The sequence below is a fragment of the Chelon labrosus genome, assembly GCF_963514085.1.
Source record: "Chelon labrosus genome assembly, chromosome: 13".
NCBI lineage: Eukaryota > Metazoa > Chordata > Actinopteri > Mugiliformes > Mugilidae > Chelon > Chelon labrosus.
The window spans coordinates 13,866,556-13,889,460 of NC_140346.1; the positions used below are offsets into that span (position 1 = coordinate 13,866,556).

At 41.5% G+C, this 22,905-nt stretch overlaps 1 protein-coding gene across 5 annotated transcripts in view; it reads right to left on the minus strand.

Moving 5' to 3' along the window:
- Window positions 1-1,738: 1,738 nt before the first annotated feature.
- myo18ab (myosin XVIIIA b) overlaps window positions 1,739-22,905 on the minus strand; it is a 100,188-nt gene continuing 79,021 nt past the window's right edge. For 2 of the 5 annotated variants that reach the window (XM_084559108.1, XM_084559110.1), the window contains 8 exons: window positions 20,704-20,820; window positions 18,065-18,148; window positions 17,295-17,432; window positions 16,252-16,437; window positions 15,920-16,059; window positions 14,290-14,334; window positions 8,522-8,644; window positions 1,739-4,475 (listed from right to left, as the gene is read on the minus strand). In XM_084559108.1, coding sequence (XP_084415234.1) covers window positions 4,331-4,475; window positions 8,522-8,644; window positions 14,290-14,334; window positions 15,920-16,059; window positions 16,252-16,437; window positions 17,295-17,432; window positions 18,065-18,148; window positions 20,704-20,820 — 978 coding nt within the window. In that variant the 3' untranslated portion in view covers window positions 1,739-4,330. Of the gene's footprint in view, window positions 4,476-6,206; window positions 7,747-8,521; window positions 8,903-14,289; window positions 14,335-15,919; window positions 16,060-16,251; window positions 16,438-17,294; window positions 17,433-18,064; window positions 18,149-20,703; window positions 20,821-22,905 lie in introns of those variants that run through there. The other 3 variants (XR_014699411.1, XM_084559111.1, XM_084559109.1) reach the window with 3 other exon arrangements.

The following is a 22,905-nucleotide window of genomic DNA, read 5'->3' on the forward strand; positions in this document are numbered from 1 at the left end:
TTCAAAGACTTGAATATATCCTCAACTGCACTTGTGTAAGCCATCAAAGACCACCTCATTACTAATCATGATGAGAGCACCAGCCTATATGTTGCCAGGCTTAACAAAGTCCACGTCAGGAGTTGGGTAACCAGGGCAACCTGATTAGGAAGTGGGATACTGGAGCAAGGCATTCATGGATGAGAGATGAGAACAGAGTACTGACTGAGTGAGAGTGATTGTATGCAGAAGATGGGACCTATGCAAACTTCAAAACACAACATCTGGATTAACATGGAAACTGCTGGTATCACAACTAGAGATTGACAGGGAACAACACAAATGCTACAGCAACGGGGGAGGCAGGACATCGTCTCCACCATCTGAGACCTATAAATGTGGGTTGGGCATATTTTCAGGCCTATCACTGTAACAGACTGACAAAAGAGAACACTTTTTAGCAAGTGTGGCCCCGATGGAGAACATGAGCCGAAGCACGTTGGTCTGAAAAAGATGTTCCATATATTGCAAATGCTGCTGGATTATGATTATGAGGTGAAACAAAAAAATATTAGGAAATTCAGTCACATTTGAAGTAGTGAAGACTCTTTTCTGGTCGTGATCGAGTAAACATGTGTTAAATATTATAGTTTAAAACCTTTCCGAAGCAGCGAATGTGTAAAGATGTCCTTCTGGTGGAGATCACGTATAAGACATTCTTTGCTCTCTGAAGTCAAACGCCGAACTGGGGGACAAAATGCAAAGCACATTCCTCACACATATCAAAATATGAGATTAAATATTGATCAGGAGAGAAAGATTTAATCTAGGTAATCTGTCTGAAGTACTTTGAGGACAAGCACTTAACACAAACACACACATACAAGGAGATGGTGGTGTTCTGAAATCACTGCTACTGGATTCTAGAAGTTCAAAAAGTAAACATGGCATAGTCTACAGACCTTTTACGTCACAGAGCAGAATAGGAGGCTAACGTTATTCAAATGTCATGTTGCTGTGATGGATGGAGCCACGATTGGAGGAGTAAGGCTAATCGCTCCAAACTGAAAATTTATCGCATACCAGCTGCCACTCTCAGTCAAAAAGTTCAGAGAAACCTGTGGTTAAACGCGCTAAAAGGAGAGGACTGGACCGAGGATATCGTCAAAAATGCTTGCGCGTGCGTTCACAAAATAGCATTTAGCTAGCTCCCACTAGAAAGTTAGCTGAAGTCAGAAATAATATGTTATGCAAATACTTAGATAGCAAGCTTCATTACACTTCAAAATTTACTAAACATAACACAGCTAGAAAAAAACGCGCGTTTTCTTCCACTATTGTCAAAAACAAGCTGACAGAAGCTGCTAGTCAGAGTTAACTATTCATGTGCACCGTTTTGCCTCCAGCTAAGCCCCGCCCATAAGAACACGTCATCGTGTTTACGAACACAAAAGGGAGAAGCAGCCAAAAGATGTCACACAACCAATGTCACTGGTGTCATCGCTTTTGAATTATTAGGTCATCAGCAGTGTCGGGCACTTACTTTTAAAAAGTAATTAGTTATAGTTACTAGTTACTTCTCCCAAAAAATAACTGAGTTAGTAACTGAATTACTCCACTATAAAAATAACTAATTACCAGGAAAGTAACTATTGCATTACTTTTTTTGTTTTGAAACTTAAATATGTCTAAGAATTGGATTTTTTGCAGCTCTTGCTTGTGGCTGGCTGTAGTCTGAGAGCCAAGTCAGATGTCTTCAAACAGGACTATTTTCACTTTTCTGCAGCAAACTTCTAAGGAGGGGGGAAAAAACAGTCTCAAACACATTCTAAAACAATCACCAACATTTATTTACAATATATTAAACTGTAATGCAAAATGTATAACAAGTGGTCAATTTGTTCGATAATGAAAATAAACAAGAACTATTTTCAAAGCTAGCATGACTCAGACGTATACTTATATATAAATAATGTGTGCAGTCGGCATTATATTTTATTTCCGTTGTAGCATGAGGGTCAAAAACACATTTCCACAATTGTGTCGACTGCAGAGAATAAAAATGAAGCGTTTACAAAAAGCATGTATAGTTGAATAATACCCGATTTCTTCCCACAATTAAGAACATCCGCTAATTTGTTTAGCCCCGACCGCCACATCAAGCTCTTCTGGGCTTTAAATGGCTTTTTAAACATATCTAATGCTACTGTTTAGGAGTTAATGAGCTGAAACAAAAGACAAACAAGCAAAGTAACAAACAAAAACAGGACAAACAAACAGGCCTCAGAGACGTTGAACATGATTTCACAGTATTGGTTATAAAGGCTGTAATGTGTCCAGTTAAAATGAGACTTAAGGCTGGTGATATTCTAGATTCTTGTTGTCTTCCAAACCCATTAAAAAAAGATGTGAATCTAAGGAGAGATTTCTTCAGTTCAGTGAAATCTCTGTGACCGGCAATCAGTCTGCTTGCAGAAATAACGCTAAGCTAAAATTTGCACAACTGCTCAATCAGTGACAAGCACTGAAACCATAACAACCCAGTGAACCTTCTACTTGTTGTCCAATGTTTGTGGGACAGCTGACCTAATGTGTGGCCATACTTCACTCCTCTTGGCCAGCTATGTGGAGGCACTGTATTCCTCCTTTAAGCTCTGTTTTTCAGCTGTTATTATTTGTGGCATATTTTGCGTGTGAAGCGCAGCATTGTGAATGCAATTCAGTGCACCTATCTGTGATTGTGTTTTACTGGAGAACAAACCACAGACAGTTTAGATGGAGATACAAATACATCACTTACTTATTTTATTGTGTGGTTAGTGGCCAAGCTAGCGGTTATTACCGACTCACAATAGCAAGTTCCCAGTTGCAAGTCTTCAGAAGGAACCAGTAGACTGAGATCTGACACCTGATCCATCCTTACACTAAACATAAAGATGACACTTCTTCCCTCTGTACAAAAGTGAAGCCAAAATATGGTGGATATGTTACTGCTCACTGTGGAGTCACTTAAATGAAATTGAAACTGTGTGTACATGTGCTGTATCGAAGTGATTAGTAATTACTACTATTCTAAAAGTCCGAACTTTGTAGTTCCAACCCCACGGCTTGGCTGAGATTGGTTGTGCTCTTGGCTACATACTGACCTGCCTTTAGTCACTAATGCACCAGCTCAAGATGGCAGCCCCAGTACCCAAGATATTTTGGTTTCACTTCACAATCTAAAGGTGGATGGCATCTCATCTGCCTTCAGATACAACCTAACGGAAACTGGATTAAAAAGAGAAGAGAACTCTAACAAACAAAAGCAGACCTTTGTGTTTGGGATATTTTGTTACATTTACATGTATGTATTGGTCTTTCCATTGGATGAGTTCATAAGAAGAAAAACGGTTCAATGTCAGTTTATCCTGCTTAACATGCTGGTTGGGGATATCCAAGTTTAGTGGATTTTGTGAGACTTACACGTGACATCATGTGAACAAGACAGACAGGGACAAAGCCAAAGTGTTTTCATCACTAAACAAACATAACACGAGGTTTCCGAGAGCTCAAACTTTAAAGAAATTAATTTGCTTGACGGCGATCCTCTGCAAAACAAGTCTGTCAAACATCACAAAAATATATTCAAAAGGAGGAAAAGGTTTTCATAGCGGAGCAGTTATGTGATGCCATCCTCTTACGCCAAGACTTCCCAGCAAGAGGCACAAAAAAAAAGCCAGCAGTTCATAATGTGTGTCTTCAGTGTACAGTGCAGCAGTTTGTGAAGCGCCACAGCTGCAGAGGAGGACACTTAAATCCAATGGCACTTTCTTCCAAAAAGGAAAAGGGTGGGGGCTTTCCTTAGGATTTAGCATCAGCTGGCAATAAGTAAACAGTGTGCACGCATACATACTTGGAACAAAGGCTTTTTGGCAATACATTATAGTATGGAAATGCATATTATTGTGGCATACTATGTGTAAATAAGGAAGGGGGAGCGACACCGAGAGAAACTATCTATCATCATTGCAACCTCAAGTTCTTTGGCTCAGTTACAACCACAACCAGAATCAAACCGGGCGGCAGCTCAAGCCAAGCAGGTGCTGCTTGCATGCAACCAGCTAGTTAAAGTCGTTACACATGGAGCTGCTGACGGATGAGTGCTTAGTCAAAAAAGGCTGCGTTGTTTGTCCAGGATCTGCCAAAGGAAGCTCTAACGTTGAGTGTCTGTGTTTACTGAAGTGTTGTGTTATAGTTAGGTGTGTGGTTGTGTCCAGATGACCACAAGCGTGGTACACTTTGCATGCATGACAAGCTATCCCAGTTGAATAATGGTGCATTTCAGAAGGTAGACACTGACGGCTGAGGACTACGAGGTGTCGTCGTCTTTCATATGGCTGCCGTATCTATACGGAGAGTTGTACGAGCCCTTTGTTGCCCTGCCTTCCTCTTTTTCTTCCTCCTCCTCCTCTTCATCAGATCTGTCGAAGCAGCTGCGTCTTTGGCCAGTGGGGCTGGAGCGGGGAGGGATAAGTAAAAAGCTGATGTTATTATTTAATAAATGAACAGGCAATTAACTGTGTGCTGGTGTATGGTGTAAAAACACACAAGCAGATGTAGAATTTATTAAATTTGACAAGAAATTAAAAGAAGATGTAGCAAAAAAAAAAGAGGTTCATAAAGAATGTTTATGGGGGGGAAAAATCTAATTTCAAAAGCTAGTCACTAGCAATCTGCTTTCTGACCTATGAGGAGGAAAATTTATGACAGGCAAATGTACAGTAAATAAATCTGACTGAGACAGTTTGACATACTAAATAGGAATGAGAGCACCCTCTTAATCTGTGCTGCAGTAAATCTTCCTGCCACCAGTCCCAACACTAATCACTCAGCGGCTACGCAGTGCTCCTGGTGAGGGAGGAAGAAATCCAGCATAAGCACCGCCGCCGATTTTAAAGTAAGGACTTGAGATATATCGGTCAGTGCGTATCAAAGTGACATTATTTTTTCTCACAGCAGGAAGGTTAGCTTCCTGTTAAGACAACTGCGTAGCATCTTGTGTGTTTGTAGGTAAGGAAATACAGAAACAAAAACAGAACTACATTACAATACAACACAAGTTTCCAGGGGACACTAAACACACAACATAACATGCTGAATTCGGCCACTCATGAATAAAATACTACATAGATGACAGCATTAGCCTTCTTGATGTTCTTATTGTTTGCTAAATTCTTCTTCTCTTTCTTAATTTCCTATAAAAGTTTCATATTTTGATCATGTCTTATTTATGTGCAGCATGATTTATATGTTCTGTCAGTGTAGTGACAGGGTTTTCTTCATTTGCTTGTGTTCTGTGTCTCCACTTGTGTATTCTCCAAACCACCTGTATTTGCTGTATTTGATCCATTTTGTGACATTAGTAATTCTTCTTACAACTACTGGGCACAAAAACTTGGCAAACTCGAGCAATGTAGTCATGCTACCATGCACAGCACCACAGTATTAATAGTGTTTACAAAGGACTCTACCCATTCTGTTTAAACACCAAATACAAAGCATAGGGAAAGGTTAACATCCACTCTCTAAATGTTACAAGTCACAACAATTGGCACAAACCGAAAACGAGAAATCCACTGGAAATATAAAAAGTGATTCCAATGATAAAATTAATGATTTTTTTTTTTAACATCATCTCAAATTTTCCCTATGAATTCTCACACAAGAAAAAATCCAATCCTGTTCCCAGTACACATACGGCCTTGCCCAGCTTTTTGACATTACTCAGCATTCAAACCACTTAAATATTGCAAACCGGGGTTTAATTAATGTCAACTATACATCACCAATGAATGTGTTAGTTGATGTAGATCAATGCTTGGGGTCTAATTATGCCTGCAGTTATGCGGCTGGGAGGATAACAGTATTGTGGCCTCTCTTAATTGACACAGTTGTTTTCACCACTCTAAGGCTATGAATCAAATGATGTCTCAGGAGTAATTAAAGGCCGAGTTAACGTCCACATTGAATGAATCTTCTCATCAACTGCACTTTCTGTGATAATGGGCAGTTCTCCAAAGGTCCTAGACAACGGCCTAAAAGTAAGCTACAGTCTTGAAACTGAAACTGTGTGGTATTAAACAACGCAATTTGTTATCGTGCACTTTATCCAAAATGCAACACGGTGTCTTAGCTATTGGATTGGTTAGGTCACATCATGCTTCAAAAACAACTCTTCCGGCAACTACCTACTGCCTTCCTCAGTCACTGTCTGGCCGGTACAAGTACTTCATCATCAGGCTGTCCACCTTCTTCTTCCTCTTCTTGTCATCCTTTTTGTTCGTGGACTGGTTCTCAGTCTGTGAATGATTTTCTCCCTCCTCTTCTGGGCTGGACACCTTTCGAGACGGGGCTCTCTTCACACTACTGGAGCTTCGGTAGGAAATAGTGGAGTGACCAGAGCTAGACTCTGATTCAGAGTCCGACTCCGAATCTGAAGATGAAGACGACGATGAAGAGGAAGACAAAGATTTATTCTTCTTCTTCTTGGACTTTTTCGTGGACTTCTTGGACCTCCGCTTGGAACCGCTTCTGTGACGACGGTCATCTCCTGAGCTGGCAGACTCAGAGCTGTGGCTTCTCTTCTTTTTCTTGCTCTTGCCTTTACTCTTGCTATGGTGGCGACTGCTGCGGCCGCTACAACTGCTGGTGCTGCGGGATGGTCTCATGCAGTCCACTGCAGACGCAGACCGTCTCAGACTGCTGTCTGCGCGAGTACTTTTTCCATTCTGGGTACCTTTCCTGCCGACTTCATCATTCTTGGATTTTTCTTCTTCGGCCTCAGAGTCTTCCAAGCTTGTGCGCTTGAATTTAATAGGTTTAAAACTCAGTACTTCATTGATGGCTTTCTCCAAGTCAGGATCGAGGTAGTTGCGATGGCTGACTGGTTTTATATCCAAGGTATCAACAGTGCCATTATCGGAGGCCAGTCTCCCTTGTGGTGGTGGCATTGAGATGCTGCGGCCAGCGGACGAGTGAGGACTATACGCCGACCTCTCAGTGAAGGCTACGCTTCGACTATCATCAACGTCAACATCAAACTCGCTAAGGCGACAACTGCGTGCCAGTGACATACGGGAATCCGCTCGACTGACGCCTCCTGGACTGCGTCCTCCAGACCGTCTACTAAAGCAAGGGCTACTGGGGGTGCTGCCGTACCGAGACTGGCCCCCTCTGCCCTCATCTAAGCGCGACGTGCTTCGACGGCGTCCAAGTGGACTTGGCGGACCTAAGCTGATGGTAGACTTTGAATCATCGTCTGGACTTAACCCCAGACGTGTGGTAGCCCGACTTGGCGCACTGAACGAAATGGTTGATTCATTGTCAAAGTCACCCCAGCGACTGTCCATTCCCTTCCTGGCTCTGCTGTTGGCCTCTGAATAGGCTTGGGAGATGACTGATTCCCTGTCGTTAATGTCGTCCACCGCCTTGGACGTCCTCCTGGAGCTGACTGAGTAGGTGTCATCCTGAAGACCTGAGGTTTTGGATTTGGCCATGCGGAAGGATTGAGTGTCCTCTGTGTCGGCTTTCTCCTTAAGGGCACTGAAAAGGCCATCTCCTTTCCCACCGCCGGAATTGAGATTGGATCGTTTTCGGTAGCTTAGGGAGCTCATTACGGACATTGGCCTGCTCGTTTCTACCTCTTTGCCCTGTGTATTTACCGCTTTCCATTCCTTACCCTCTTTCCACTCTTTCCCTTCCTTTGCGTCTACATTTACAGCATATCTAGAAAGAAACAACAGCGGAAAAGGACAAAGGAATGAAGACATAGGGAGAGAAAATGACAAAGATGAGACATTAGGCCAAGCGGAGGGGAGTGACAGAAACAAACACAAGAATGAATGAATGAATGAAATTTGACAAAGAAGAAGAAATAAGGAATGTGAGCAATGAAAATGAGCAAAGTAAGAGGCCAGAAATGAAAATAAACAGATAAAGGAGACCACTAATGGAAACTTATAAGAGAACAACAAGAGTTTTTTTCCCCCAGCGCTGAAACGGTAAGATTTCATTATTGTAAAATGAAGAATTTTTGTTATGAGAGACTTAAAAACTGCAAAAGGTTTTAAAGTTGGGAGTGGCTCAGCACAGGGAGGCACGTTAAATCTTCTGGTAAGGAGACAAATCTGGGGCAATCGAAGCCGTCAGCTGGCAGACACAATCATTAATCTCAGAGAGCGGCTCAGGCAGACAATGCCAGCTGGCCAGTGGGCATGTTGATGAATCTACCACTGAGGTGGTTTGTTTTGACGAAAAAGAAGAACAAAAAAAAGCACACTCAAACTTCACCTGAGCGAGTGACAATAAAAGCAAAGTGCTTTGCAAAATACATTTAAGTGGTAGGAGTCCCTTGGTTTAACTTGATAAATATTCTGCTGAAGAGGCTTTATTTCCTCTGGGTGAGAGGATGCAAACCTTTTCATCCAGACAAGCTGCGATTAAAAGAAGTTTAAGTAACGGCAGATGAAGTGATAGTAATGGTCCCTGTCTTTGTACTGACCTGGAGCTCTTGAGGCTGCCATCATCTGAGAGATTCTTGGCAGAACCTTTGCTTTTGGACAACCAGGATTTCACCCCATCCACTCGATCTTCCAGCTCAGAGTCCGTGTCTGAATCCCCCTGACTGAAGAGGAGTCGGAGCAGGGAAAAAAAAAAACAAGTCAGAAGAAGCAGAGGAGAGACGAGCTGGCAAAGACATAAGTCAGACTTTGTCATTCAGCGAGGAGGGAATAAGGTAAAAGTAATGTTAGTGTTAAACGGGAGTCCACACAGGTAGATCTCGTTTTCCTGTGACTCTCTGTGAAGAACAGCGTTAGTCGTGGCAGCAAAGGGCGACTCTGGCTGGATAAGAGGCAGCACATGCAGTCAGCTCAAAGAGACCCTGTAAACACACAAACATGCCCATGAGAGGTTGTAGTGTCAACACAGCGACTTCTCCCTCCGTTAGATGAGTGGTATCATGGTTCAGAAGTTAGCTGGCACAGAGGCATTCGATAAACATCAAAGCTGTACTCCGCCAGAAAACCCAAGAAACAGAGCAGACAGTGTCTTTTTTATGCACCTGGCTATATTATTATTTTAAAATATGATCAAATATTCAATTCTATTTGTTTTAGATCTACAAACGCATTCTTTTTCCTCGCTCTTCACACGTGTTCACAAACCACTGCGAGCCATAGAGTAAAGCTACGGAACTTGCCATGAAATAAAGCCAAGTGCTTTCACTGTGAAATTAAGTTGCAGGTAGTTTGACAGGGATCTCAGATGGTGGTTCAACATTTTTGCAGTTGCTCCAGAGAGCCCTCCGCCGTGCAAGATAGAAAAACAACCCATTATTTCCTATGGAGCCCTTGAGTTAGGCCCAGTATTACATATAATTAAAATCATTAACAGTCTGAGACAAACACTGCCTGGATTTCAAAGGGTGTATTTCAAATAATGGCTTGCCCTGTGTGAGATCAATGTGCATTGCCTGCTAGTATTTATGAAATAGAATAACCTTGGACTGTCGCGCTGGGACTGCATTCACACCAAACGCGGGGAGGGAGAAATGGGAGGAAGGACGGGGTGACGGACACTTAGGCTGTAATTAGCTTTGCAGAACATGCCTCAACTATTAGACAAAATGGGCTATTCACAGCTGCCTACTGTTTTGATGACAGAGCAGCTAAGTGTCTTTGTCTTTGGCATTGTGGGACTTGCCAGAAAAGGCTGGGTAAACATCACCCGAGGAAAGGGGAGGGGAGCGTACAATCCAGAAATGTTTCCTTATCTAACCCTTCGTCGAGTTAGAGCTTTGTAAGATGTGCGTGTCGCTGAAATCTTGCCCCTCTTTCGATTGCCCAATAACATTTGTCTTCACTGACAACACTCATTTCACGTAAGAACTTCTTGCTTGAGAGGTAGTTAAGGTTTCTTTCTATCTTGAGCAACAGTACTTGTACTACAGCAACCCTTTTTCATAGAAACACCCATGCCTGATACATTTTGGAAGGAATGCAATTAATGCCTTTGATGGACTGGCAAATATCTTATCCAGTCCGAGTAGTGTTCCTAACCTGCACCACGCGCCAATCGGTCATAGGTAGGTGGATGTACTATAGTGCAGGACTTTGGAAAAGGGGCTTTCCTTCCAAGGTTTAGGATACAAAAACACTTGGATTAGGTTAATATTGAAATGAGGTTTGCCTTAATAAAACTTTAATAATGTGTTTAATTTGCCCCACTGTAGCAATGAAAACATAATTTAAGCTTTAGCTGCTAAAAGCAGGTAATACTAAAATAAAGTGAAAACACAATGTTTTCTTTGTGTTCCATATGATTGGTAGAAGATAGATTAACAAAGGTATTTAGTATATTTCAGAAATTATTATTACTATTTGCTGTTGCAAACCTTCAATATATCGACATAATTCCTAGGATTAAACCCTGTTAACGTTTCAGGTTGTAGATAAAACCTGAGATTAAAATATTATAGTGAAATTTATAGATTTTTGCACTGACTGACTGGCTTTTGCTGTTTAAACCTATTGTTTTGTGCAATTCAATTATTTAAAAGCATATAAATACAACCGGAGTGACTTTGTGTCTACTACCAATAGGTATTTATTGAATTCAATGATTAAATTCAAATATCTTTTGTTATTTTTGGTATTAGAAATCTCGTAATAGTGACTGGCTACAATTCCGTTATATATTTGGAGCGGATAACAAGACCTCTCCGGTCTACAGCCAAAACCACAGAGGTGGGCACTAGGTAATTGAGTGCTTCACACATGGTGTCAACCAGAATTTATGTCATTGACCACCATTCCATTAGTTAAGCCCTGCTGAAAACCTGGGGGAAGTAAACAAACACAGCGCTCGGGAGACATTAATTGTCTGTGACATTTTGCCGCCATTGGTTGTACATCTCTGTTACACACTATTACATTCATCATTAGCTTCCGTGGATACTCCTGCTCTGCTCCGCTTAGCTTGCCTCCTCTGTGCCCCACTATTTATTCCTCACATACATGAAACTGTTTGTCCAGTGAATTCCCTGTGGCTTTAGAGCACAGACAGCCATATGCAACCTCTCAAGAACTTCAGGAAGTATAGGGTTGGAAGACACCTCTCATCCATAGTGTCATGTGTTAATGTAACACTGTTTGTGGTCTTAACTGCAGCGAGTAATGGCATGAGTTACACTTAATCAAATGGTCATTTATTAGCTGAAATAACTACTAGTTAAATGGTTGTGTTCATATAAACACTGACATGGGGTTCACAGTCTTGCTCAAGACACATCGGCATGTGGTCAATGAACTGATTGATCTGCCAACCTTCTGGTTCATGGACATCCTGCTCTACCTACTGAGCCAGGGCAGCTGACAGCAGGAGTCTTCTAGTATCTGTGCCAAGGTGTTTTTCAAATTCTCCGGAAAGAATATTGAATTAAAAAGAATGTATTTGGAGATGCACAAGACCCAATGCAAACAAATGTACACTTGTTTGAAGTATTACTTTTTCTTTACTGTGTCAGTGAGGTGTCTTTTGACAGCTGCAGCTAAGGCCACCTTCACTGGTTTGAAATATTGGTCAAAAGTACAAGCATATCAAGCAGGAATGGCAGCTGATGCCAAAATCAAAGGAGCTCACTTTTTCTAGATAATTCGTCAAATGAAGCCAGCAGAACAGTGTGTTTTTCCAGTAGTATCCACTGGTGAGTGAGGAGGTTGTAGCCTTAAGGCTGGAAGTGGTTAATGCAGAAAAGCGGAAATGCTAGCAGCTGCTCTGTGAGCTCCCAGATGCTAATATTCACAGTGTGGCATACTGTGTGTGGGTACATGGTGAATGAATGGCTTGATCAGCCAGTTGTCAAAACAACTGGTCGGTATCCGTAAATAATAAGAAAATTGCCTCTTGTCGTCCATCTCCCGCATCTCCCACAATGCTTAGCGCGAGTGATGTATGCTGCAGTGGGAAGGCCCTGTGAGTACTTTGGCACATGAGCCCAAGTATAAAATGCTTGTCCAAAACAAACTTTTTTTCTTGTTCTTGTTGTAGTCCTGGGAGCGAGAACAATTTGTATGTACGTAACAAGTTTTAGTGCTTTCTCTGGGGCGTTTCAGGCTCTGGGTTCTGTAAATCATCTTAAAACAATTCGTGTCGTTATTGAAACTATATAAATAAAACTGAATTGAACTGAACTGAATATTCAGACCCAAGGATTCCTAGAGAACACTGTTGTTGATGAGAAACTACTTCCATGCTAGCTGTGACAGTGAAATCAAGGTCAAGATTGACCTCCCACCTGTGGAACTGCTTCTTTCACTTTCTATCTCAGACGTCTACATCACCCTGAGCTGGGCAAATGCACGGAAAGCAGCTGGCCCAGATAAAATAACCTGACCGTGTGCTTAAAGCCTGTGCTGAACAGCTGGCTGATGCCTGTACAGACATTTTCCAATGAGTCCCTGGCTCACGCAGTTGTCCCCACTAGCTTGAAGGCTACCACCATCACTCCTGTGTCAAAGAACTCCTTTGCAGCCCTTTAAAGCTATGGCATTAAAGGACTGAAAACTGTTTTGAGAGACTGGTTCTATCACACTTAAAATCCTGTCTGCCCACGACCCTCGACCCTCATCAGTTTGTTGCCTAATTTGTCATCACACAGCAACTAGACCTTGGACTTCCAAATTAACAGACCACAATCTCTTAAGTTAGACAAACTCTCCGACCCCACTCCATTATCCACTGCACAATGACAACTGGCTTAAATAGCCTAATAGCCATTATGAAACCAAACAGAAATCTGTATTTCCTTTGTGTTTTATGGCCTCTAAAAAAAAGTATGGTTATCTAGTTGTAAATGTATGTGTATATGTACCATGTATACGTATTTTCTATGATGTATTACACCAGGAAGATGTTAAAATGCCTTGGTGGTAAGCGCTCTTTACAAATCCAGACACTCTGGTCTTCGGTTCGCACCCAACCCAACACTGACAGGGGAGTGGAATACCTGGGAGCCAGAGGTTAACACTGCATGTTTGCTACTTTCCTGGTGAGCAAGACAGCTTTTTGTAAGACATTTGAGGGTTCTGCATTATTAAGCAAGTCCAAGTCAAAGATTGATAGGGAAACATGGCATCCCTTTTCTCCTGTCGGGGAGGGGGTGTAGTCACTACCAAAGCACAGTCTCATCCAGCCCTAGAGCGGGATGATGAAATATTAAGAGGGTCTAGGGAGCGAGAGACTGAGTTGTCGCCAACTGCTGTTCAAACACAACACAGCAGTGTCCGACATGGTGCCCTCAAACCAGGAGATAAACACAGCTGGACATAACACTGGTCGGGTCGATCGCAACCTCAAGGGTGTTGGCTAAAGAGATCCTCACGCTTGCGCCTTTCAATTCAAAGCTTTGCAAATCTATTAAGCAGGCTATGAAGAGACTCATCGCTGATGCAGGAATCGGGAGTAATATCCACAGGCTACCAGGCTAACAAGCGCAGACACTGCTACATCAATGAATCTGCCAAGCCCTGAAGCTCCCAGTAGGTCTGTTCTGTATTATTTTAAATGAGCAAGGGCAGCGAGTCTGAAGAGAGCTAGTGTACTCGAGTCAAGTCAGGTATACAGGTTTGCCCCGGAGGGAAATTCAGTCAGTCACCACCTGCACTATTTAAAGCTAAACTTAGTCACAGAGAACTCAAGTAAGTTTCTAACAATATTTAACGTTACAGTACTTCCATATACTGCATACGGATAGGAGTTCACGTGGTGATATATATAAAAGCAAGTAAGTGGATTGCAGAGTTTAAGAACACAGTATTTCCTGATGGCAGTGCTGCATGCACCTGTGAAGTTCATGCTAGCGCTCCAGTAATAAATTCAGAAGCATTCATGCACCTGTACACATGAGGTCATGCAATGAATAGTAGTGTAAAAAAGGATTATGAGGGAGTTCTGACCACTGTTGATGATGCATTATCCCTGAGCCTTCACACATCAAAGGAAGACCCCCTTACGCAAGTTATCTGTGCTTCTTCCATGAAGGGTTTGAAATCAGCCAGAGACAATCAATGCTACTGGTCCAGGATTTAGGGTGCATACCAGATATCTGGGAGGAATTTTCCTTTAAATATCAAGACTTTTGTGTGGCATGACAGTCAGAAGGGACAGATTATTTTTTCTGTCCACTATTAACTTAAATGTTCAAAGACTGTAGAATACTGCATCATCTCCAGTGGCGCAAAAACAAAAACAGTGGATCAAGTTGCTCACGTTCTGTTCTTTCTTTTTTGATACTTTGTCACCATGTCTTGCAAACTGCCCCGAGATGGTGATGATGGTAAAGAAGGGACAAACAAGAATATGTGGGGGAAAAAAAACAAAGAAAAGAAAGACAACAGAAAAACATCAATAATGGTTCATGACAAAAATAAAACAGAGAATGTGAATGATGCTTAAAATATCTGTGTAAATGTTGCGGCAGATTCTGTGATGACCTAATTTTCTTCCTCCCCCTTGGCAAACTAACGGCACTGTATGCATCATGTTTTTGATGAAAGAGCGTGAGCGTGTCACCTCGTCCTGATCTAGCTTACAGAGCAGAGAAGAAAGCCCTCAGACTGCATTTGGATGACTGACAAGAGTTGTTCGCTTCTGTTGGAGACCGAATAACTGCAACTCTGTCTTAGCAGGACTGTGCAGAGGTAAGGTTCAGCACACACACCTAGAGGAAGGTATACATCGTCCTAAAGCCCCAGGGGGAGAGGACAGGGCATTTAACTGGGTGAGAGTAATACATTAAGACTGCTTTCAATTAATTTAAAGATTGTATGAGTGCATCTAACTCATTTCAATCTTATCATCTGACTCTTGCACATTTTACCGTAGATACTGTACGTATTACAGTTTGCACACAGACACATCTTGTCCTTTCGGCTGCCCTTCCACAGCTGTTGCACAGTTTACTGGAGACACTGTGCATCTTCATGTATTGCTCACAGATTGCACAAGGTCATATTTATTGCGTAAAATACCAATTTGCTTGCACGTGCCCATATAGAACTATGGATGAATACACCAGGTGTACCCATACGCTAATTTTTATCATCACCGTTATTTAGTTTACACATGTATATAGACACAGATTGTAGTTTTTTTTTTTTTTTATTATTATTCTGTCTGTTTTTGTTTCTACTGTTGCAGTGTCACCCTGAATTTCTCCTACGGGGGATCAATAAAGGCACGTCTAATCTCAGTTTATCTTCTCATTCAGTTGCAGTGCGTCACCGAGAGATGATGCTTTTTTCACAAAAACACTTTCCCAAAATGATGGCAGCTAGTCGGCAGTACTGTAGGTTTCTGTTCAGTATTTTTCCCAGATTTAAGAGGGAATCGTTGGAACCTCAACAACGTTTGCCACCCAAAAGGTATTTAGGTGTAATTAACACATATGTAACACTATAACCCCTTATTTCCTGTTTCTGTTATGTGAAAGCATTATTATAAGAACAAATAATGCATTTTTTAATAAGAGTTTCATTTTTAGTTAAATGGATAAATTATACTGAAACGCTAAGTAACTGCAAAAACATATTGCTCATCAACAACCTCCTACATTTCTGTGTGTTTGATTTTTATGGAGCAGTGTAGGTGCTAATGTATGAAAATGTTGTGACTGACAGTTCACAGGCGCAGTTTGTTAATTAAAATGCATTTTGCTAATACAGTTATCCCAGTTTGAGCTTCTATAATCATTGCTCATCCTCATAGGTAGATGAAGCATTTCAACTCGAGCTGCTAGATAAAGAAATAAACTCTTTCATAACTAATATTCTGCACCTCTACATCACATCAGCCTCTGCTTAACTCACCTGGCCACATGTATGACAAGACTTTTTTGTACCTGTTGATGAGGTCTTCGTTGTCGTCACTCTCCATCTCATCCTCAATGGCTGCCTGGAGGTCACCGATCCTTTTGAAGGCCAGCTTGAGGTCTGCTTGCAGGCTCTGATTACCAGCCTCTAAGCTCTCAATGTCCATTTCCTGTTAATGGGAGACAGAATGAACTTTTCAGCTGGTTGGGACCAAAGGTTGACCTGTTCAATACTGCTGATTTATTGCCGATAGATGCTGTACAGAGCTTCTCCTAAAATGTCAGGAGTGTCTAACTGAACTGCCTGCTCAGTAATAGTTGTCAGTAAGTTGTCTCATTACTTTTTTTTCCCGCATCCTTACCAGCTCATGTTTTTTGCGGCTGGCCTCAGCTTCTTTTTTGGCGAGCTCAGCCATCTCCTCTTTGACGTCGCGGATCTGCCTCTGCAGACGTTTGTTTTGTTCCTTCTCTCGATTCTCGCTGCTGCTGCGTTGGTCTCGTTCCTCTGTCAGCTTCTCCAGGTTCTCCTTAAGACGAGCTACAAGGCTCTGCCCGGGAATAGAGAGGAATCGTTTGTGGTCACGCTGAGATAATGCGAGATATTACACTGTATGCACGTGACTGTTCACATGTGTTTTAAATGTGCAGTAAGCCTGTATCCAGTCTCAGTCAGTTAGTTCCTGCATTAGCCACTGGCCCTGTCCACATTTCACATTCTGAGTGGGTGTTGTAATGTGCCTCCACACATTTGTATTGATTGAGCTCTGCTACCTCCATCTTTGATGTGTTACACAAATCAGGCAACCTGAAATATTCACCTACTGCAGCTTTCAGTCTTAAAAAGCCAACCAAAAGACAGAAAGGCTGCAGCCCTGTGTGTATTTTTCAAACTCTGCACATTTCATTGCAACTCTCTTAAAAAACAGCACATCCGATAAACAAATCCAATATTTGTACTGGAAGCACAGGAAGGGTACGTAGCTGTGAGTACATTGCACAGCTAATAATTACAAAGGTGAGCCTGCAACATTGAGCAAAGGGTCATTTTATCAGTGGGTGAAGGAAAATAACCAGATGTGTCCAGATGATATTCTTCAGCTGTGCTTTTTGTCTCAGGGAAAAGGTGTAATTCGAAAATGACAGAATAACAAATGTTTTTGTCAAATAAGACTAACACTGAGGGAAAAAATACTGTAGGGATGGTTGTACTCAACTGGCAGAGCTCTGAAATTTAATCAAGCACATGTAAATGTTCATGTGGCGCCACATCTGACCTTTTTTCCAGCGTTGACCTCTTTCTGTTTCTGCAGTCGCTCTCTGACCTCAGAGAACACATTTCCCTCTCCCACCAACCTCTGCCATACGCCTACCACCACAAGCACTGCTCCACTTGCACTTAGCTTACCTCCAGGCGCTTGACCTGGGTCTTCTCAAACTCCAGCTTGGTCTCTAACTCGCGGATCTTGGCCTCGTGCCGGCTGACCAAGGATTTCTCCACCATGGACTGCTCCTGGAACTCCACCTGGCTCTGGAGGGATTGCATCTAAGAGACAGAAAACAGACATATTGACTGCACTGTAAGTTGCTTTAGTCTGAAGTATGACCCATTGTTGACCGTCAGCATTTGTACGCACAAGATTGCTGATTTTTTATTGTTACTGAGCCATCAAACACCCACCCAACACCTACACCTATGTGTTGCACTGAATCCAGTTTTGGTGGCCCAGCATTTGCTCCAATTAAACCAGGACCACCCTAAGAATAAAATTTACAGTCCATTATGTACCACACTCTTTCAGCACATTACAGCAGAAGATTCTTTAGGTTTTCATCCAGCTATGCCGCTTGTAAAGTGTCCTTCTCTGACCGAAGCAGCTAATCCCATGCTGTGCTCGATTGCATTAAAAGCCTTTAGCCAAGAGTAGGTGGAGAGAGAATTTCACAAATGTTGCATTTCTATACCGCAGGACGCCAGATGTGGTTGGTGAGCACAGGCTGTGGTTTAAGTGTTTGTACAAGAGCAAAACCTGTAACAACCTCAATGTGTTTAGGAAAAAATAAATAAAAAATGTTGTATACAAAGGCTGCTACATCTGTGATTACTCACTTTAGTCTGCTTTTAGACAGGCTACAAATTTATCTGTGGCCTGCTTGGAACAAAAAGTTTGATTATACCTTCTCCTGAACCTCCTGCTTCTCCTTGAGGGCCTCCTCCAGCTGGGCTTGTAGGTCACTGATCTGAGCCAAGTTCTGGGCCGACTGAAACCACAAACACACAGGAAAGAAGCAAAGTCGGTAAGCAGCTGTAGGTCAGCTGATATTAACGGGGACGTACAGGATGCAAAATCCACTCCGTATTGTTCTTGAACATATTTATATAGTGTGTGTCTGGAAAACAAACAACATATGAGAACAGAAAACAGATCACACAATAGCAGTTTAAAACTCTGACAGTCTATATGTATCTATGCGGTCATGTTGATGTATAAGGAGGAGTGGTTAAGTTACCTATTTCCTCAATAACCAATGTCTTTATTTATCTTTATTTCCAGAGATTACAGTGCATATGGAAACTTCAAGAGTTTTGTGCAGGTCTAACTAACGTCAGGGTGGAGCTCAATACATAATAACTAAACATAAAACAGAGATCCATTAGAGACATCAGCTGTTACAACATTCTTCGGTGCCCCAGATGATGTCGGGGTTTATTTACATATGGAAAATGAGATAGGTTCTGGCGACACATGCTAACGCCAGGTCTGAACACACATACTTAAAGCTAGTCACTTGCAATTTACTCCAGGTAAGCACCTCCGCCAACTGCAGGTAAGTACCTGGTTTTTAACAGGCATCAGTCATGTGAGTTTCTGTCAAGTGACACTAACTGATGTTCCTATTTAAACCCCAACTCCCCACCACTCTCTTTGAACTAAAGAAGCTACATGGATGAGTAGCGAAAACGTCTTCAATAAACTCTCTAATGCCCCGTTTCAGCTTTTTTAGATATAACAAAGTCAAATGTTTGGTGTCCAGTGGGCCATCTCCACGCTCCATCATACTAGCAGCAAATATTGATTTAAAGTTACAAGCACAGAAAGTGCCCATTTCGAATATAGCCACGATGGTAGGAATGCTCTTTGTAGTATTTTGGGATTCAATTTGAATCTATAAATCTAATAAATCTATCTAATAAAATAGTAACTTGCCCAGTGAATTTCATCAGTTATACAGTAAACCGATTATACATAAAACGAAAAGATATTTTCAAATAACAAGAAATCTTTCAAATGCATCAAAATCGTACAAATGAACCCAGTAAACATGATGATAATATAATGACATTACCTTGACAGACACATTTGTTGAAAGATTCGGTTTAATCCAACGAACGACTCAATAATTCTCATTTCAATGTGACCTGTGTGAAATGTCTGAGACAAGTGCTTTTCTTCACTGTAGATGAAGCACGCTACCAGAGCGAGCCCCACTGGGAATGAAGCTGCTCTAATTTAAACAGGAAGGAAGGTTCATCCGGGGCCAGCGGAGGGAGATCACTCATGATTCCATCAGCGGTGCAAAGGAAGCGCTTTTACTCTACTCTCATTTCCACTTACTGCTCATCTGCACACACACAGCTACATAAATACTAATGGGGATCACTCAGAGCTCACCAAACAGCATTGCTTTACCAAAATGACTCAACTGGCAGGGATGGATGAACAATTCAATGTAAAGCTCAATCCAGGGATTTTACTTTTGACAAATGAACCTCTGACTGTTATTCACATAACGTGGTTCTACACATGCAGGCTACAATGTGTGATGTATTAACCAAGTGTTTTGCTTTTTGTTGAAACTCACACACCATTCAGAATGAATAATACTAACGTCTATTTTTGAGGATCCCTTAACGGGACTCATCCATCAAAGTCTTTTTAGCTGTTTTACAGTTTCCGATGTTTTTCTAACTGGGTTCAGTGAGGTGATGACAAGTGGTTGAAGTTGTAGTCACTGCTTTCTGTGTTGGCCAGTAAAACAAAGATGTGTCATATTATCGTGAGGATTTGAGAACTGAGTGCACTTCCACAGAGTCCACCCGTGTTGCCTCGCCACATTTCTGCAGAAGCCAAGAACTGACAAACCAAACACTGGCTCTAGAGAGGGCGCTTGGTAAGGGAGGGGTGAAGGAGGGGCATTCAGTTGGTTGCGAACTGTAACCTCGCCACTAGGTGTCACTAGATCCCACACACTGGTCCTTTAAGCAAACATGTTCAACGCTGCAATTTCTAATTTTTCCAAATATGAGTATTTGATGCCTTTCTTTACAAGACATGTCAAGTGTCAACATCTTTGGACTTTAGTTAAGACTGAAGAAGACCTCGGAAGATGACATATTTGGCTTTTATTTATTTTTTATGTGATATGAAGGGACTATGTTCAAGATTAAATTAGGTGTTCATTCATTTTCCGAAGGTTGCAGTTTTAATTGAAGGAAACCATTCACACAACTTTATTTCCATGCTACTCTGTGAACTGGGCTTCATTTAATGTTCAGGTTAAATTTTAAAGCCGCCAGAAATATAAACTGCAAATGTCAAAGCTGGAAACAAATAAATTATGACAGGGAATACAGGCAGACAAAATAGGAAGTGGAATAATAAAGTAGATTTTAGAAGTCTATTTTGCTGATGTTTTGCTGAATTAATAATTTCTGTAATTCTTTGTAAAATTAAATTATTGGTCACTGATTTACACAATAAAGCTGAATAATTTGTGCAAAAGTGTGTGTGTATAAAACAGAAGAGGAAGCAGACCTGGGCCACAGCAGCCTTGTGTTTTTTCATCAGCTCATTGAGGTCCTCCTGGTCCTCCTCCATCCTGGACTGCAGGTCATTCTTCTCTCTCTGCAGACGACTCAGCTGCTCCTCCAGCTGAAGGGCACAAAGAAAAACTTAGAAGTGTACAGGTCTGTGCCTCACAGAGAGCTTAAGAGTCCTCAAAACTGAAATGTGTGGAAACATAAGTGTACATCAAACATAATGTGGCACTGGTTAGACAATCTGTTTTGGAATTGGTTACTGTATATGCCATCTAGTTGCCGTCAGAGTTAACACTTGCAATAACGCAATAATGCAAATTCCTTTTAACAGCCTTAATTCATTTAATGCTTTGACTTGGTAGGTGTTCACAGCAACGATTCTCCTTGGAGGCAAATCCTTATTAGCTGCTACACAGGCCGCTCTGATCTTGAGGCCCACCGGGGGTTATATGAGGTCCCAGTCATAACCAAGATATCCAATTAGAGGCTAAAAGGAGTCTTACACCTTCAGCTGAGGGGAGGGACTTTACTCAAGTAATCCTGTTTCTGTAATGACTGGAATAATATACAAAAATGTAATAGAGGTTGTTAGTGCAGGGTTATGGATTAATAAATGTTGACCATGGGACTATTTAAAGGATAATGGATAGCTTGCATTATGACATCAATCTTATTAAAAAATAGTCTAAACAGGATGTAGAATTAACCGAACCTTGGAACATAAACATGTTTATTTATTCCATATTTACTTCTATTTAAAACCAGGTACTCCTGAGACATAACAAAAATATCCTTGTGGAATCTGGGGCAAATTCATTTACATATCACATTTTTCTTTTTTAAATCCACCGTTGGCCTCACAGAGTACCGTTCCTAAGCTTCCTCCAGTTCTGCAGCATGCGCAAAACTTTCTGACGGACACTTGAAAAACATGTCAAACTGTCATTTAACACATTTAACAATAGGCTGTCAGTCCAATCTCCCTCAATTACACGGCTCGGCTCTTTGTCTTTGAGTCTTTGTTTTTTTTTTCTCCTCACAGATTGCCACGGCTCTCTGCGGAAAAAGAAAACTGTCGAAAAACACGCGAGACAATTTTCTCAAAACACTACAATTACGGTGTGAAAATAGCGAAAACGGCCGCACATCTGAGAGAAATGTTATTTGCATGATTTTATCTTTGTTGAATTGCTGTGTATGATGTGGCCTGGGGCTGTATCAAAAAAAATCTACCGTTTATGCAATTACCATTTCTGCCATCGGTTCTCACAGCCTTCTACTTTAGCAGCAGGCAGGGTGCATGCTACAAAGGCTATCATCAAAGACACTATTTCAAAACAAACAGCTGGTGAGAGCTGGTGAGACAGTCATCTTGTCTCTCCAACGCTACTGTTTAAAATCCTACCAAACGCATCATGCATTTTGTCGTAACAGTTAAGCCGCAACAGATTTCCAGGGACTGTAATTGCTGCAGTAATAACTGCATAAACTTCTCTAAATGACCTGAAACGAAAACAAAAACATAGCTGAGATAGTCACCCATGAAATATGGGTTAAGAGTTGTTAGTGTCACGGATACGACCACTGTGATTAAGCAGAAACTCTGGCTTGCAGTATCATAAAAAATGATATAGAAACTTCTCGTATTATAGAGGTAAAATTAGACATAACTGCACTGTAATGTCATGTGTGCAGGAAACCAAACGCTGTTTTAAGAGTTTGACGACAAATATAATCGCAAATAAGTTCATATTTAATACTTTGTGGGGAATCCTTAGCTGGCAGTGACCCAGAAGAACTCGTGGACTTGTTCCATTGAGTTGAGACCATAGACTGTATATAAATATGGACAATGTGTGCCCACTTCTTTGCATTGGCCAAACTGACACTATTTTCATGCGGATACCAGCGCATCTTGCGAATTTGGAGCCATGTGGAGCCACGTTATCAATGACCCACCCACACTTCCACCAGACTCCCTGGTGTTTTTGTTTGATCAATACTGCGCTCTGCTCTACCTCCACCAGTTACAAAGAAATGGTGGATAATGCACTGTACTTATTTATTTATTTATTTATTTTTTCCCACTCCCACAGCCCTATGAGACATTAAGTACTTAAAATTACAGAAACCATCCTTGATAAAAAATGGATTTTAAGTGTTTTAGTTTGGCCCAAATCCCATCCACTAACATGAA